Raw genomic sequence first — 19,269 nt, 5'->3', positions numbered from 1 at the left:
TGCCAAACAATATAACAAATACTAGGGGGTGTTTGGTTTGTGTTTTCAAACAACAATTTTCAATTTTTAAACAACATTACACATATTTTTATACACTTTTTCACTCACACGTATTTTCACAAATATTTTCAAACAACAATTTTCAGTTTTTAAACATATGTACCAAACGGGCCCTAAACAACAAAAAACACATAAACTTATAAAACCTAGAAAACCAAAAATTATAGTCTAAAAGAGGCTTGTACCAAAAGTTGTTTTGGTTTGGTTAAAGAAATAAAATATTTCGGTATCATTTTGAAATTATGGTTAATTTTATATTATATATATATATATATATATATATATATATACACATATTTAAAATTCTTTATTATAATTATAATTTTATTTGTCTCACACAATATATTTCAATAATAATAATTATATGTAGATTTTTATTTTTATTTTTTTTCCTAAATAAGATACACCTATTGTTAGAATATGTTAAATAGAAAATAAATAAAATAGATAAAAAAATTTAAAATTTAAGGCTAAGGCCTACAATACACGGCTGTGTTGGTAGACAAAGACAAAGTTTTGAAGAGTTGAAAGCGTTTATTCAAAACTTTGAACTTTATCAGAGAGTTATTCACCACTTTGTATGGGACCACACTGTTTAGGCCGGCCGGACAAAAAACAATGAATAGGCTCTTAAAAACAAATTCTTTCTTTCACTTTATTTTCAGTCTCATAAATAAATAAATATATATATATATATATAACTCTCTAAAATAAATTATCTTCTTGCACCTTTTTTTATTTAGAAAAAATCGTTATCGTAGCTGGGTGGAAAGACACATGATGCGAATTGCGAAGACTTAATTAGTCCAAGTCATCTCAAATAATGGACGTAACTTTTTGCTTTTAGAAAAAACACAAGATATGATCTGAGAAAGTGGTACGTGTAGTGGGTATATATAGGATGGTGGTGGTAGTGTTATTTCAACTCAAGACCTATTTTGCTTGGGAGTATAAATCAAAGTTGAGCAAAAACTTTGTCAGTCTTATTGTTGTAGAAAATCGTAAAAGGAAAAAGTAATGGAGTTTGGACATTATTGGTGGTGGCCGGTGGTGTTAGTTTTGGTTCATTTTAATATGAATGGGTGCTTTGGTTGCTGGGAGCAAGAGAGAATTTCTCTCTTGGAACTCAAAGCTTCCATTGTCAACTACACTGATAAATATTATTTTCCTCATTGGGACTCAGCTGACAAAGAGAATGATTGCTGTGAGTGGGAAAAAGTCAAGTGCGACATCACTACTGGCCGTGTAATCAAACTTGCTCTTAATAATACGATTTATTGGGGTGGAGAAAGTGGGGGAGGTTGGCACTTTAATGCCTCTCTATTTCTTCCGTTTGAAGAGCTTCAGTACCTCGATTTGAGTTTTAATTCCATTTCTAGAAGGATCCCAAGTGAAGGTACTAAGTTTATATCTTGAGAAAAGTAGGTAGTATTTGTCAATATTTTACTTTTTTCTATTACCTCTTTGTTTTTTTTAATGGACGTGAAAAAAATTAGTCACATGTTAGAATCATTTTATACTATTTTGTGGGAATATATAGTTGCCGACATGCAAATTGAAGCATCTAAATTGCAGGTTTTGAAAGATTCTCTACGTTGGGCAAGCTGGAAGTGCTTCACTTGGGTGATAATAGTTTTAATAACAGCATTTTACAATCCTTTAGTGGTACTATTGCTTCGCTCAAGGAACTACATTTGGATTACAACAGTTTGAATGGATCAATCGACATCCAAGGTAAAATTATCATTAATTAATTTGCAAATGAAGATTAGAAGAGTGTTTCATGCTTATTGAGAACGTAATATTTTTTTTATTTCCCTCCTATATCAATCATTGAGATTTATACAACTAAATTTCACCTTTTTTTTTTTCCGGTAGTTCTTTTAAATGTTTATCTATGGAACTGTAGTTCCTTTAAGAAAAACTAAATTACTGGCCATTTATATTATTGGGAAATGTTAGTGGGCACTTTCACCTAATTAAAAATTAGTATAAATTAATGAAGTAACTGAAAATATTACTTAAATGATAAGTGAGATTCAAAAAATTAGTTTTATTGGCTCTACATCTTTAAAAATTGGTAAAAAATTTGACATAAATTAAATGATTTGATATAAAGTTATTTCTTAGACTACCCTATATTGATAGACCAATTCTTTAAATGCAAAGAATCCCACTGTGAAGTTTTGCGTAACCTGTTATATTTATTTATTAGACATATTTAAAGTTCCATTTAATGAAAAATTATACCTTGCATTGGGTATACTATTAATAGGGTTATTATACCCTATTAAATGCGAAGATTCAAATGATTGAATTCCCAAGAGGTGTATGGAAATGTCATGGATGATTGGATGCTTAGGTAACAATCTCAGATAATGTGTAAAAAAAGTGTGACTTGGCATTCCAAATGAAGAAAAAGAATAGGTAACAATAAGTCAGTAATAAAGTTTGGAACTTTGCTTTTTGGTAAGTGATAAAATTTGGAACCTAGCATGTCATAAATTAGAAAAATCATTCTAATAACCCATGAGAGAGCTCTTGAAGTTGAAACACTGACAAAATTTAGGGGGAAAATAGGTAAAAATCACAAACTATTATATGACGACATAGAAAGAAAAAAAAAACACACACACACATTCACATGCCCTTTTTATTTTGGGTAAATAAGGACAACAAAAACAAGCCCAGTGGGTCAAGTTATAGGCCATTCCATTGATGGATATGGAGCAAAAGGAAAAAAAGATACATCATCAAATATAGAACAATTAGACTAAAATATTAGTAGTCATTCAATTATATAATATAATGTTAGTCAATGATGACTCTTTTTTAAGCTGACTAATTAAGTACCATTAAACAAAAATAAAACGACAACAAAAAGTCATTTGATCCAAAGTCCAAACTATCTTCATCCTCTAAGAGAACAGAATGGATGAATGAGATAGTTCAAGAGGAATAATTCTAGAGACATAACCAATCACACATTTAATTTTACAATTTACTAAGTTGTGTCACTGTGAATGGTGGATATTTTCTACTTTATGCGACTCACTACTTCATGCAAACCACTCAAACTCACACAAGTCAGCAAATTATGAAATTGGGTGTGGGAGTGATTGTGTACAAGAAGTCCAAACAATATGTACAAGAAACTCAAACAGCTAGCAAATGGAAATGAACATTACAATCCTTGTTAACAAAATGAATTTAAGATTCTCAAATTGAAATTCAACCTTTAATCTAGACAAATTGAACTACTAAAAAATCTACAATCTTTTAATTAATTTATTTTTTCATGTAGACTTCAAAGCATTTAACAACTTGGAGGAGCTCTACTTGGGCGGAAATCGTTATATCAATGACTTCGTGACAACGGAAGGTATGACAGGTTGTCAAATACATGTTCACGAATTAAAATAAAATCCTCATTTTACATTGTATGCCGTATACTTAATGAAACTGCAACATTATTATTTGTGAAATATTTTATTTTTCCTATAGATTCAAACAGCTTAAGTAAGTTGCAAGTCCTAGATTTGAGTTACAACAATTTTAATGCACGAATTCTTGAGTCATTAGCTGCCTTCCCATTGTTGAAGATATTAAATATTGGATACAACAATTTGGAAGGATCGTATACTACTAAAGGTAAGTTATACAATGCTCAGACTCTTATAGACACAGTAAGATAATCATTACTAGCATAATTTTAGAAAACCACAACCTATTATAAACTTTTTATAAATAATTTTCATGAAATTTCTTTTTAAAAAAATGAAACTAAATTTGTGTTCCTTAACATTTGAACCTTTCTAACACATGATTCTTTTGTAATTTAAAATAAATTTCGTATTACATTTTCCAACCCTTTATTATTCTCGATAATAATTTTGCATCTCTTGCAATTCTAGTTATAATGATTTGGAATCAGTTGTTAAAATTCCGTAGTCCTTGAAAGAACATAGAGATCTTTTGTAACTCAATCAGTTTATGCACATATTTGAAGACCAATGAAACTCGAAAAATGGCTGTCATGTTTACTTTACCACTTTCTCAAGAAAATAACAAAAGCGGTAGTTTCAGACATTGAAAGTTTATTTCATGCTTTTGAAAACCATATTGTACAGATTTTGGATTTTAGAAAAAAAAAAAAGAAAAAAAAAGGAACAAGTAAAAAGTCGTAATAGAAGCATTTACTTTTAAATTTGTTGACATTCTTGTTATAAAATTCCACCTAAATAGGAAAAATGTCTTTTACTATGGACAAATTATTTAGTTTTCACTCGTCTAACTGATGATGTTGATGATAAAAACAAAGTGGACATTTCTAATTCTTTCTTGGATTTGTAACTGTTAAACCAAAATCTGTATATATTACTTTTATTTAAACTTTACATATAGCATGCCACATATCTTTCCATAACTATTTCATAGTATACAATATTAATAATTTTTTTTTTTTTTTTTTACAATTTCCATGTCTAAAAATTTTATTATTATTTTAGAGTTAGGTGCACTAAACAACCTAGAGCAGCTGTACTTGGATGATTCATCAATTGATAACTGCTTCCTTCACAAAGTTGGAGTTATGAATTCTCTTGAAGTATTGTCAGTGCAATTCTGTCGTCTCAACGGTAGCTTACCTGCACAACGTAGGTTGCTTTCACAATGATATTACTTAGGAAAGCTACAATACTAGAATCTAATCGATACTAATCTCATTTTACAGGCTGGTGTGAACTTAGGAAGCTCCAGGAGATAGACCTCAGCTACAATAATTTTGAAGGGATACTACCTTCATGTATGGCAAACTTGACATCACTTCGAGTATTGGATCTCTCTAACAATCACTTCACCGGGAACATTGCCCACTCCCCACTATCAAGTTTGACGTCACTTGAGCACCTCTCTCTGTCAAATAACGACTTCTTGATCCTAGCCACCATGTCCTCCTTTTCTAACCTCTCAAATCTTAAGGACTTACTAATTGATAACAATAAAATTGCCCTTGAACCTAACTCTCATACTTGGATTCCAACCTTCCAATTACAGTTTTTGAGTCTTTCTAACGGACTCAATGTCAATGGCACAACTCCTAGATTTCTTCATTACCAATATGAGTTGGTAGTGATTGATCTCTCTCACAATAATTTGGTCGGAAAGTTTCCCACTTGGTTGCTAGAAATCCATACAAAATTGGAGTCCCTTTTCTTAAATAATAACTCTTTCACGGGGCCTTTCATGCTGCCATATGATATTTGTCACAACATTAGGAACATAGATATTTTAGATAATCACTTCCAGGGTCCAATCCCAATAAATTTTGGTTTAATTTTTCCAAATTTAGAATATTTAAACATGTATAAAAATGCATTTCAAGGTAGTATACCTTCTTCTTTTGGGAAATTGGTTTTCTTACGAGATCTAGACCTGTTTGAGAATCATTTATCAGGAACAATACCAATGCATTTCGGAATGGGCTGCCACAACTTATATTTTCTCAAATTGTCATATAATAATTTCAGTAGCCAAATATTTCCCACCAATTTTAATCTGACTAATTTATTTTATTTACTTTTGGATAACAATCACTTATCGGGAATGATCCCAAAGAGCATCTCAATATTAAATAATCTTGGCGTAATTGATTTTAGTAATAACCATTTTTCAGGCATGCTTCCAACGTGGTTGGGGAACATGTCTGGTTTAACAGAACTTGTTATGGCCAAAAATCAACTTGAAGGTCCTATTCCAGTCGAGTGGTGCAAAATTGTTAAACTTGAATTTCTTGACCTTTCCGAGAACAATCTATCCGGCTCTATTCCATCTTGCTTCAATTCATCAGAAATTAGATTAGTTTATCTGAATAAAAATTGTTTGAGCGGTCCAATTCCACCTGTGTTCCAAAACAACTCTAATCTAGTAACGCTAAATCTTCGAGATAACCTCCTAATTGGAAATATTCCTGATTGGATTGGCAGCCTCTCATCCTTGAGCATTTTTATTTTGAGAGAAAATCATTTAGATGGTAGGATTCCAAATCAATTCTGCCTTTTGCAAAACTTAAACTTGTTGGATCTTTCCTACAATAAATTTTCAGGTACAATACCACATTGCTTGAGTAACATTACTTTCGTGGCATCCACCCAAGAGCCTATTTTAAGAGTTTTCTCATTTGAGTTTTCTAAGTACCAAATTGGAATGCCATACTTGAAGACAAAATCAACAAATATGAAAGACTGGAATAATATGGGTTATTTTGAGACATTTGTAAGTGAGACAGATGAAGCAGAGTTCACAACAAAGAATAGAATTGACTCCTATCATGGAGACATTCTCAACTACATGTTTGGAATTGACCTCTCATGCAACAATTTAGTAGGTGAAATCCCACCTCAACTTGGAATGATGAGCACCATCCGGGCAATGAACTTATCACACAACAGTCTAACTGGACCAATCCCTACAACATTCTCAAACTTGAAGCTGATGGAGAGTTTTGATCTTTCCTATAACAATTTAAGTGGTAAAATTCCACCTGAATTGACCGAAATTACCTTTCTAGCAGTTTTCAGTGTGGCACATAATAACTTATCAGGTACAACACCAGAAAGAAAAAATCAATTCGGGACTTTTGGTGAAAGTAGTTATGAGGGTAACCTGTTGGGAAAAAATCCTAATCCCCTCTATGTCTATGTGTGAATTAAAATTAATGACTACCAAGCAATAGCAATATTATGGAAACAAAAAAAATTCCAGCAAGCACCACATAAACACAATCACACAAGAACACCAAATCTTCCGTGGAAAACCCTCTAGTGTAGAGGGAAAAACCACGGGGCAGCTCCGAAAAATATCCACTATAAAATAGAGATTACAACTATCAAGTTTATGCTAAACTTGTGTTCACAATAAATTGGATATACAACAAATATATCTCAAGGAGTAAATACAATCTCACCACAAAGCTAGTAGCAAAATCTTCCTCTGAATACTCCAACTCTCCATGGTTGTAGCACTCAAAAACTCCATGAGAACTCCACCAATTTATCTTCCTTGTGTGTAACTTGAGCAAAGAAAAATGTCTCCTTTTTCTTTTTCACTCTCTCACACTCTCACTGTGTTTCTCTCTATTTTTCGAACTGCACCTCCAGCTGAACCTCTCTCTTTTTGTGTTTTGCTCTCTTTGGAACTCACATACAATGGCCAAGAAAGGCTCTCAGTTTTCAGCTTTGCTCACAAGGCCGAATGCCTTTGTTTTCCTTCTTTTCTTCTTTTGTCAGTTTCAGCGTGTCTCACACGCCTAAGTCACTGCCCAAGAAAATGGCATGCTGACTTTTGGAACACTTCTCATTAAGAGAAGTTAGACCTCTCCATGTTTTGGTCACTTCTCAATAAATGGAAAGCTGAATTTGAAGACTCTTGGAACCAAGCTCATAAATGAGCTTTGACAAGGCATGGCAAGCAAGTGGGCTGGACCCACACGGTAAGGCACCCAACATAACCCTCTTTTGTGTGGACCTCCATTACATGATTGCACCAAAATTGGACCTCCTTCTACAATTCTAGTGGATCATGATGGGGAAGATGGGGGCAGTTTCATTGACATGGCTGTCTTCTACATAAGCTTTGTGGTGGTTTACATAACAGTGTTGTTGGGACTTGTTGCAGTTCTCTACATAAATCCTTACTGGCGTAGGGCGTGGTTTAACTTCATTGAGGCGTGCGTTGACAATTCCTACTGTTTTGTTGTGGTTCATTACCGTAAGTTGTTCAATTTCAGGCTTGCATAGCCTTGCATTTTAATGGTTACATGTATGTGTGTCTCTTCCTTGTGGATTTTGAATCTAAAGTTTGAACTTTGAATAAATATATCAGTTTTGTAAATTTTGAATTTGGTTGTTGTTCTAACTACAAAGATAGTGCATTTTAATTTTAGACCCCTTTCAAAATATTAAATTTAACCAATTTTAAATCCAAGTTAATAATTAGATCTATTTTGGAAGATTTAGGCTAAACACATAATCATTAATATTATTATGCTAGTGTGAAAATTTAAAAGATACAAGATATGACAATCTAGGAAACCAATAGAACACAATAGTTTCAAAGGAAAAACCTGGGGGAACTTGACTTTATAAATGCGATTGAGGTGAACAATTTCACTATAGTATAGGATAGATATGTATAGTCAAAATAACCTCATTCTTTGTAAATCTAACTATAGTTACCAAACTAAGCTTTGAATTTCACAGATGTCTCTAATAGTGATTTGCTGCAACATGAACATCTAGCCCACATACTTCAATGCCCCTTAGAAGATTTGAATCCAATGCACTTGATATTTGGAGATCAATAACTTGAATCCACCAATTTAAAGAGTATGTGAGTGATCATCGATAGAGACTTATTATGTCACACATTATTCTCGGTAGAGAGCAGGATGCAAGTGGCATGCCAAAATAAAATCATTTATCACACAAAATTTTTTATAAGTGAACATAATGAAATTTGGCATGTCTAGCTCACCAACCTTTCTTCTTCAAAACTACCTTCTGACTGGGCTAGGTGCCAGAGCGAACCTAAATATCAGAAATTAGTTAGATCATGATACTATAGAGAACTACAACAAGAAAGAACCTCTACAAGAAGCTAGCTATCTTAGGCTAAAAGCCAACCCCATAGAAATGACATGGAGGGATAGAGAGACGCTATTTGGCTTTGGTTTTTTCCTATCCCAACAAAGGGACAAAGACATGAAAGAACCTCAACAAACAAATTAGATCTCATTATTAATTGATCAGTCCAACAATCAAGTCGCGGAGGTCAAGTCCAATAACCAAGTCACATGAGTTGCATGAGTAAATTCCAAATGCACTGATAGAATCTCAACAAAGAAAACAGTCATAAATGAAATTTTCCCATTACACAAGTACTAATCATATATAAACAATAAACAAATCTTGAGGACTACATCTCCTGTGATAGATGGGACTTGGATTGTTCCCCCCAAAATTGCCTACAATCCAATAAACACACACACACACAAATAAAATAAAATAAACAACTAGATCAAAAATAAAAGTTTTTTTTTTGATAAGTAATAAAGATTTTACTTATGAAAAAAAAAAGGGTACTTTATGTTCGCAATGATAAACACAAAACACCTAAAAACAAATGCAAGAAAATCAAATCGAAAGACGAACTGAAGACTGAACATCAAAAATAAAAGTAACTTGAGACAAATGATACATACAGCTGTAGCTATCAGAAATATTGAACGCCAACTTGTAAAAAGGGGATAAGGTACCAAATTTGGTCATTGGGATTGGCTTATAAGTAACAAAAATTTTCAAGGAACTTACTAATCTTAGGAGGTTTTTTTTTATTCCATACAGAAACAGATAGTTTCTATAAATGTAATTCAATTATTTTTATCATTCCTCTAACGGCTTTTAGCGATCTAATAATTATAGAAACAAATCAAAAAGTACCTAAATTTTTCTGCTGCCAGAAAATTCCTAAAATGTATCTTTAAGAACATCTATCTTTAGCTTTATATTCCATCTTTTTGAAACCATAATCAACCTACAGACCCTAAAACCTTCTTCCTTTATTGATAACAGGTGACTGAGGTGGTGTTAAGAAACAGCATAACAAGTGATTTCCTGGAATTCATCTACAAAACTCAAAAACTCGTTGGAAAATCTTCTGTAAAGATAATTTTCCACATTTTCAAGTGTTTATTCTTATCGTTTTTCTCACTATACTCTTAGTCCATTTCCAATCTTCGTCCTGGTATACATAGTGAGAAGAAGTATATTGTAGGTACTCTTCTTTCATCCGTTAAATATATACTATTTGAGATCTTTCTGTCCACTGGATAGAAAATAGGCTAACCTCCAAAAATGTTGATTCAATCAACCACAAATACATGTTAAGAATATATATGCATCCCCAGATCAGTTTCCCATGTGTCTAACATTTAAGTTTAACCTCTATTCACTTCGTAATTGCAAATTACTAAATTGCCCATTAGTCCAATATCAAATAAGTGTAAGTTATACTTATACGTTAATGTTGAAAAATGACAAGCTTCGTAGACAATGGCTGCAGAACTTATTTGACAACTATTTAAACCAATTTTGATTATGTCGGTGCATTTTGTTAGAATTTGGATGTGTCAATTTGAACAATTGGCATTTTGGTATTTATCAAACTATTTGTACTAGATTATTTTGTAGGTCAAACTATTTGGCCTATGTGGCATTTTGAACTATTTAAAGTGGAGCTTATGGTTATTTTGAATTTTGAGAATTACTGTCCATATATATGAGCAAGATGATTGATCGAGATCATGAAAATTGAATAACTATTTTTTATTGTACATATTGTCAAAATTTTAGTATGAAAATTAAATTCATTCTTGATTTTTTATTTATATTGATTACATTAGTTGGTTTAAATAATACACATGTTTTAAATTATACAAGAAATGTTATAAAAATTTTATGCATACCAAACACAAGAAAACGTTCGCAAGCTCATTTTCAAGGTCTTTATCAAACACCGTAAATTGAGATAGTTTTTCAAAAAATGTTCTTTAGAAAATGAGATAGTTTTCCATCAAGACCTGCTCCACCAGTTCTACTCACCTTTATGGTCTCATCATTATCTACTCCTGCAAATGGCAAAGGAGAGTCAAGCATCTATAAAAACTAGCATATACAAAACCTATAAAACCGGTTATATTTTTCTTTTCTTCTTAAAGCTTAAAAAACGAATATGGGAGTTACCGTTAGAATTTGAATTAAGAAGCAAAACGCACTGTTTCTCACTAGAGTGCATTTATCAGAACGCACCGTATTGCTTATGTCATACGTGTTAGAAATTGAGTCTTAAAACGGTGCTGTTCTCTGTGAACTCAGAAACTGTTAGACTTGGCGCGAAAATCTGTTTATCTCTAATATAACAAACCAGTAAAAAAAAAAAAAAAAATACAATAAGCTAGGATATAAATATAATAAACTTTGCACCAACCATCATACATAATCAACACAAATGGAAGTGAAGAAACCAATTAATATCAATGCCTAATAAAGTCACTGTGATTCGTGTATAGTACACGGATTAAACTGCAAAAAGTTTCACGTTGGCATCAACTTCACCTGCAGATGAGCCCCACGTCTAAAAAGTAAAAACTATCCCTGAATTTCCCTAGAACCCAAAACTTTTAACTGCAATTAGTACGTCCAGTCATCCAGCATGAGAAGGCTAAAAAAATTATGTATACAACTGTTGATCACTTCTTAAAAAGTGAGCTTTCGAATCTAATTCAAAAAAGCAAAGCACGAAGAGTCTGGTTTTAGGGATTGCAGCGCCTGAGGTTGAAGATAGACTATGAGGGTTACCGTTAGAATTTGAATTAAGAAGCAAAACGCACCGTTTCTCACTAGAATGCATTTATCAGAATGCACCGTATTGCTTATGTCATATGCGTTAGTAATTGAGTCTTAAACGGTGTCGTTCTCTGTGAACTCAGAAACTGTTAGACTTGGCGCGAAAATCTGTTGAGCTTAGCTCCTTGAATCACGGATTAGATCCGTATAATGTGGATTGGGCTTAATACTATAAATACGTTTGTATACCACTGAAATTAATTAAGCAAGAATTACTCAGTTTTACAATCTTTGCTCTCTCTCCCTCTCTCTCTCACTCTTCTTCATCTCCATCCTTTTCTTCTTCTCAGTTTCTCTGTTACTGACTTACTGTTGTTTACAATTGGATTCTTGCTTCAATAGTTGTTTGCACTAGACATAGATTTCTTCAGTATTTTCCAAAGAGACATTATGAAACATCCACATAAAAGGGAGAAACAATTAAATTGATGATCTTTTTTTTTTTAAAGTGCAATTCAATTGATTACTTTCAGATTTTCGTTAATGATAAATTCAGATAAATGCAACATACCAGCACAATTTCCCGTTCTCCATGACACTGAGGACAAGTAATCTGCACCATAAATGGGCCCTGTTGCATGGAAATCTGGATCGGCAGAAAAACTTCAAGTTAAAAATGGAAAAATACTTTTTATCCTCCATAAAAAAAATGTATAGAATAAAATCTTATGGAAAACTAGGAAAATTAGAATCAGAAGAAGAATAACAGTCTCCTGCTGGAGTCCATCAGTCTTCTAAGAAGTGCTTGCTTATGCAAACTCTAAATCAGTCAACTTCGGTCGCTTTAGTCCGTTTCCGTCCACTTCGGTCCATTCAGTGCACTTCTGTCTATTTCGTCCATAACAATCTAACTCAGTCCACTTCAGTCCCTATAGTCCATTTCAGTCTACTTTGGTCCATTCGGTTTATTTAAGAATGTTTTTCATTCACATTTGAGGATAATCCATCCATGCGGTTTAGACCGAAGCTATTTGCATTTGGTAGGCAATACTTTTTTCATTTATATCATCCAAGTTACCAGGGCTTTTTTGTTTTTGTTAATTTTAACCTAGAAACAACGAAGAATAATAAACAATAAAGCAAAATGATAAATTTCTTGCTCATCATTTCTAAAATCAAAAAGATGTGATACTATAAAATGATAGACTGACTTTACAATTAACATGCATACATCAATTCCAGTAGTAAAGAATAATAAACAATATTTACAATAACAACTTGGATATCTAGAGGCAAGATTTTAAATGTTCTCTGCCTCAATGATAGGCTTATCATATTCTGCTTGCTCTTCTTTGGCATTCTCTTTCAATTCACGTTGCTTTGGAGTCAGATTCATTCACAAATGATCAGTCAGATAGTCAATTGGGTTCCTACCAATGTTGTCAATACCTTTCCGGAATGCAAACTGGAACAAGAAACCCCCTTTTCTCCTTTGAATAAAATTATGGGTCATTTTAGTCTATTTCGGTCAATTCCAGCCCAAATTGAAGTTTGAGCTTGTAGTAAGTTATCAAGTTGTATCTTTTTTTTTTTTTCCTCCCACTTATAAGTAACCCACAAAATACAAATTCCAAAGCAATTGAAATTTTAATTACAAGAAAATTTTGGCACCAAATATGGATTGATAGTGGTAAGTAAAAGAGTGATGTTAGTGGTGAATTTAAATGAGAATTAGTAAAACTTTGCTAACTAAACTGTTATGAAAAATGTCATAAATTTTTTTGTGTATTGCTTTTTTTTTTTTTTTGGGAGAAGTACTACATCAAATTATTTTGTTTCTTAACAAACTCATGAACACAAAACCCTAGAAAAGAACACTCCAAACATGATGGTTGGTAGAAACTGGAAAGACACGAAGTCTTCGACTATTGTAGTCTAGCTAGGTCTTCCCCAATAATGAAAGGATTATCCAAGAAAGAACTATATAAGTTCTTGTCGTCTTTGTTAAGTTTAGCTGTTTAGGTCTTCCTAAATAATGCAAATTATTATATTACTAGTGGTCGATGCAACTTTTTTGCCTGTTGAATGAAGACTATCTTTCCAAAAAAGAAACAACAGGGTAATTAATTAAGAGATAGAGAGGAAAAGAAGAATGATTAGAGTCGTTGAAATACTGACATAGCCACGTGTTTCTTGCCTGCATTTTGATGATTGCATATTCACGTGTTTCATCTTCTTGGATTTTTATTCCGAAGTTGAATTTTTTTAATTGATCTTTATGACTGAAAATTTTGAATTTTTCTTCGTGTAATTCTAGTGGACGAAGATTGTGTTTCACATTTTTGGTTTAATTGCTGTTGGTAATTTGATATGTGATTCGTGCAAAGATAGAGAGAGAATTCACCTTCCCCATGTAAAGCTCAACAATTACACTCTATATTGTACCTCTATTATGATGCATATATACTCCCTCAAATGTACATTCCCCTGGCGATGAACAAATTGAATGACATACCAAACTATCCAGTCTCTTGCTCGTTTGTTGTGTTTTAAGCTTTACTTTTACCTAAGGATTTAATTGTTATTTTCAATACATTAGATTTCGATCTTTATATCATAAGTTGTCTATAATTTGCTTACTTTTTTATTTTTTAAAATTCTCAATTTCAATGAATTATCCAAAATTATGATATTATTGTTTGTCCAAGTGTCACATAATTAGTTAAGATCAAATACCATACTTTTGTTCAAGTCAATAGCTTTTTTTTCCTCTTACGTTATTTTTAGAAATCAATTTTAATGAATTTTTCCTTTCTATTTTCGGTAGAAACTGGAAAGACACGAAGTCTTCGACTATAGTAGTCTAGCTAGGTCTTCTCCAATAATGCAAGTATTATCAAAGAGAGCACAATATAAGGTGCAACGAAAGCACCATTGACCCCAAGTCCTTGGCGTCTTCGTTAAGTTTAGCTGTTTAAATCTTCCTAAATAATGCAAAATTCGTATATTACTAATGGTGGATGTAACTTTTTTGGCTGTTGAATGAAGACTATCTTACAAAAAAACAAACAAGAGGGTAATCAATTAAGAGATAGAGAGGAAAAAGGAGAATGCCTAGAGTCCTTGAAATGCTGGAATATCATCTCATCAAGGACTTACGTATTTGATATTTTCCTTGAAATAATAGGAGATGAAAAATTGTTCGAAACTGTCATTGGAATAGCTTTAAGAGAAACGAACTTTGCATTATTATTAGGACCATTTATGCCTAAATCTCTAGCCTCTTCTTGATTTTAGGTATTATCAAATAATGCTATGCTCATAATACCAATGGCATAGGTTAGTCATCAATAAACATTATCTATGAAGAAAGTATTGGATACACCAATAAAGTCTTTGGCTTCACTTTCTCAAAAAAAAAAGTCTTTGGCTTCTTGTTGAGAGTCTTCTAATTGCAAAGTCATTGGCGTGAGAAAAACAAATGACAGAAGTAAGTCAATGGTGATCACCACGAAGAACTAACGCGCGGACAGACCAGAATTTTAAACTATAGTGGGAGTTTAAGTAAAAATAAAAAATAATAAAAATAAACTTCAAATAAACATATTAACAAACTATTAATCAAGGCAAACACCAAAATTATTTTTTCTTAATAGTTAATACATTAATAATTTAAAATGAAATCATCTATCAACGAAGACAAAAGACACAAAACATCATTGTTTCTTAATACGTTATAATTAAGGTAGATAATTTCGTACCGGGAGCTATTTCAATTTAACTAAAAGAATGGTATATTTTGATATTGGTCAATATTAACATACTGTTTTACCACTATATATATATATATATATATATATATATAATTTAATTAATTACCAAACGGAATGTAAATTTTTTTCTAATCATATCTCAACCACCTACAAACAATTTTTTTTAACTCTCTCTCTCTCTCTCTCTCTCCAAACCGTTGACACAAAAGTCTTTGGCACCTTCTTGAGTTTAGGTATTCTCAAATAATGCAAAGCTCATAACATGACCTAGTCATTACTACGAAACATTTTCCATGAAAGCACAATTGAAACCAAAGTTTCTTGCCTCTTCTTAAGTGAATCTTCACAAATAATGCAAAACTCATAATATTATGAACTATTGTTCACTATGAAACCCTTTTCAACAAGGCACTAAACTCTGAATAGAAGTTGAGAAAGTACAATTGATTCCAAGTCTTTGTTCTTTTGTTGTGTCTAGATCTTCTCAAATAATGCAAAACACATAATACAAGTAGTATGACTTAAGTTCCAAGCTACCTCATTCCAAAATATGACTTAAGTTGAATTGGCAACTTTTCATTCCAACCAATAGCAACAGTCACATTTGTGGCACTAATTCAAACCATTAGCAAAAGTCACATTCACATTCACAGTAATAAATTTAGAATAATCCAATTTAGCAAATATGAAGAGGTTTCATCATTTAAAAAACAATTTGTTTTAGAGGTTCTTGCAGGAAGAAACTAAAGCCACATTTGCTAGTAATTTTAAAAGTTGAAAATCTAGGGTTATTTTCCTTTTGAGATAGATGCACAATGTGTGACCTCTATCTATAGGAAAATTATCTTATGAGATTGTCTCATGGTGGTTATTTTCTTTTTAAGAGATGCACAATGTAAGGACCTCTATCTATAGGAAAATTTTCTTATGAGATTATCTCATGGTGCATCCCTCTTACAGCATGTGAATCTTTAGGTGTGTGGGGACCATCAAACATGAGAGGAATGATCCATGAGATTGTTTCATATGGTAATTTTTTTCTTCATTGATAAGGAATTTTTTTTTACCATTTTATTTTATTTTGGTTGAAAAAAAGATAAAAAATAAAAACTCTCAAGGGGTGGGTGGAAAGATATCACTGGATGTGAAGTCTTCAACTATTACGTTCTATGTTATCTCAAATCATGTAAAGTTCATAATACTTGTGATATAGACTAGTATTCACCATGAAACACTTTCCAAGAAGTTTAGGATTTCAAATGAGTTGGGTTTTTATTATTCCCATGAAACACTTTCTAAGAAGTTTAGGGGCCGTTTGGTTACGTTGTTTTAGTAACGTTGTTTGTATTTTTTGAAAATACATGGGGTGAAAAAATGTATGGAAATACGTGTAATATTGTTTAAAAACTGAAAATATGTTTTTAAACCCATATACCAAACGGGTCCTTAGTTATTCAATTTTTTTTTTTAATTATAAAAAATAGTTATTAATTTAAAATTTTTGACACCCGAGGCAATGGCTTAAGTGGCCTTGCCCAAGGGCCAGCATGGCCCATTGTGCCAATATTTTTTATTTTTTCACGTTGGAGATACATCCTTATATATTTTTACAATACTCAAAGCATTTTCACCTCTTTGGTGAAAGCACATATCCTGTCTTCTTCTTCTCTTCTTTTCTTTTTTTTTCTTTTTTTTTTTTTTTTTTTTTTTTTCTTTTCTAAATGAAAATGAATAATTTTTTCCCACCTTTTAGTTTAGTTGAAAAAAAAATTCCATGGTGGTGGGTGTAAGGATACAATGTATGTTAAAATCTTCAACTCTCATGGTCTAGCTGCAAAATTCATAATACTAGTTATATAGACTAGCATTTACTATGAAACACTTTCCAGGAAAGCTGATGTAGAACAGACAGCATCTGCCTTCCTAGAGCAGCAGGAGCGCAGGAAGTCATAATGCAAGATCAAAGGGGGGGGGGGTGCTAATAGAGGCCATCGGGGTGACAGTGTCAAAATTGCATGAAATTTGGTAGGTTGAAGGAAAACAACGTTCTGATTTAGAATCATGAAATGAATGTCGCCAACTTTTAGGTGAATTACTTCATTAAGGCCCCAAAAATAGTGGTTTTGCTATTTATAGTAATATTTGTTTTTTCTTAATAACTTTTAGTTTAAATGTCAGAATAAGGTCCTGTCTGTTTTGGAACAACCCTAAGGTTAGTAGTTTATGATTCTGCATTATGGTCAATAGTTTATGATTTTGCCTAAGAATGTGCAAGTTTTGTTGTGCACAAAAAGTTGTTTATATGGATTTGAAAGTAATTTAATTGATAGTTATAAAATGTTAAATCTTTATTATTGATTTACTTTCATGGTATACTTAAGTTATATCAAAATTTTGTATTATAGATGAAGTGACTAGCAAAACTACTCGACAACTTGAGTTGTAATTTGCAAGTATAAAGACTTTCAATGCTAGATTTGCTACTAACCTTGAGTAGATTGAGTGTAATTCATATTAAATATTTACTTATTCTAATTTACCTAATATGTTATGTTTTATTTTTAATTTAATTATCTCTCAAGGTAATTAATAATATAACTTTATTTTATCTTACATGCAACTGGAATAGGCACATCTAGGAAGGTTGATAAGTGATAACTTGAAATGGTCCATGACATCAATTTATAATATTGTGTGTGTGTTATTTTATGGTTATTGTAAGGACGCAATTTGTAACGACCCGTAATAGTGTTGGGTTCGTACGTAAAAAAGCCCAAACAATATGATTTGTAGAGCGTGGGTGTAAAGAACTAGGTCAACTGTGGTATATTAAAAAGATTCACTCTCACGTATATTGAAGGTCTAAAGTTGGTACAACGATCGTTCTCTTTTGTGATCAATACAGTTCTTTTTCTCTCTTTTTGTTCTTCTTCTTTTGTCTGTGCTTTTCTCTCTTTTTCTTTTTCTGTTCCGATCCCCCCTTTTTTGGCATGTTCTTCTTTCAGTTTATATACCCCCCTTTGTATTCCATCATTACCGCACACGTGTAGGTTGGGTTCAGAGGATTTCTTTTTGTCCCATCTAGCACCTCCTGGAACTTCTTATGGGCAGCTGTAAGGCTGCTTCCTTACTGTTCAGGTATCACCTCTACATTAATGCGGCCAGAGAGTTGGTTGAAAGGTCATTAATGCGGGGGCAGCTGCAGTTACAGATATTTGTTTACCTTATCTATTTCATCCTTAGTCGGTTATTCTATCCTTGGTGGTGACTTAGTTCTGAGGTCTGGTTGCAACAAGGTCGCGTCCTGGTCGTCCTCGAACGCATACTACCAGGGAATATGGCGTCCTTGGACGAATATAGAACTCTACCGTCATGGTATTGACTACCCCTTCCTTCAGTAATTACCTCATCACTTGACTTGGCCTCCTCAGACGGATATGTATCCTCGGATGGTCCACAGGCCCAACAATCCTGAACTTAATGGGCCTATTGATCGAACGGCCCCCACAGTTATAATATCATTAGTGAAATTTGAATTTGAATTGTGTAAATTTTAAATATATACCTTTAAATTGGTTTATTTGAATTTTTATGGTGGTTAGAACCCAAGTGTTGGAATTTGTTAAAGAATTGTGCATTTTCCATTCCAAGTTTGATGGTTAAAAGATTAGTCTTTTACTTTTTTGGGTAATTATTTGTTGGATGACTTACCAAGTGTCAAATAAAAATCATTCTAATTCAGCAAAAATATATATCATTCTAAAAAAAAAGTGTCAAATATATATATATATATATATTTATTAATCATGTCAAATAATAGGTGGTCGACTCAATCCGACCCGTTTGCCAGGACTGGATATAGTTTAGTAATCACCAAACAAGTAAACATTATCTAGGAAGAAAGTCTTTAGTTTCTTGTTGACTTTTGGTCTTCTAGTCTTCTTGTTTAGTGCCTGCCAACTGTAAAGCGAAAGAAAAAAACACGCTTTGCATTTATTAGATTTTTTTTTTTGGTAAGCATTTATTGGATATAT

The 19,269-nt window shown here is 32.4% G+C and overlaps 1 protein-coding gene across 1 annotated transcript in view; it reads left to right on the top strand.

Annotated features, from left to right (window-relative positions):
- Window positions 1-930: 930 nt before the first annotated feature.
- The window catches only part of LOC126724016 (receptor-like protein 13), a 59,397-nt gene continuing 41,058 nt past the window's right edge, over window positions 931-19,269 (top strand). The window contains exons 1-6 of the mRNA XM_050428066.1: window positions 931-1,456; window positions 1,636-1,794; window positions 3,365-3,442; window positions 3,565-3,711; window positions 4,569-4,715; window positions 4,793-6,661. Of these exons, the coding sequence (XP_050284023.1) occupies window positions 1,078-1,456; window positions 1,636-1,794; window positions 3,365-3,442; window positions 3,565-3,711; window positions 4,569-4,715; window positions 4,793-6,661 (2,779 nt within the window). The 5' untranslated portion in view covers window positions 931-1,077. The remainder of the gene's footprint in view (window positions 1,457-1,635; window positions 1,795-3,364; window positions 3,443-3,564; window positions 3,712-4,568; window positions 4,716-4,792; window positions 6,662-19,269) is intronic.

Source organism: Quercus robur, chromosome 4 (genome assembly GCF_932294415.1).
Source record: "Quercus robur chromosome 4, dhQueRobu3.1, whole genome shotgun sequence".
Classification (NCBI taxonomy): Eukaryota; Viridiplantae; Streptophyta; class Magnoliopsida; order Fagales; family Fagaceae; genus Quercus; species Quercus robur.
The sequence above is the reverse complement of the archived record's forward strand: the minus strand, read 5'-3'. Positions and strand labels throughout refer to the sequence as shown.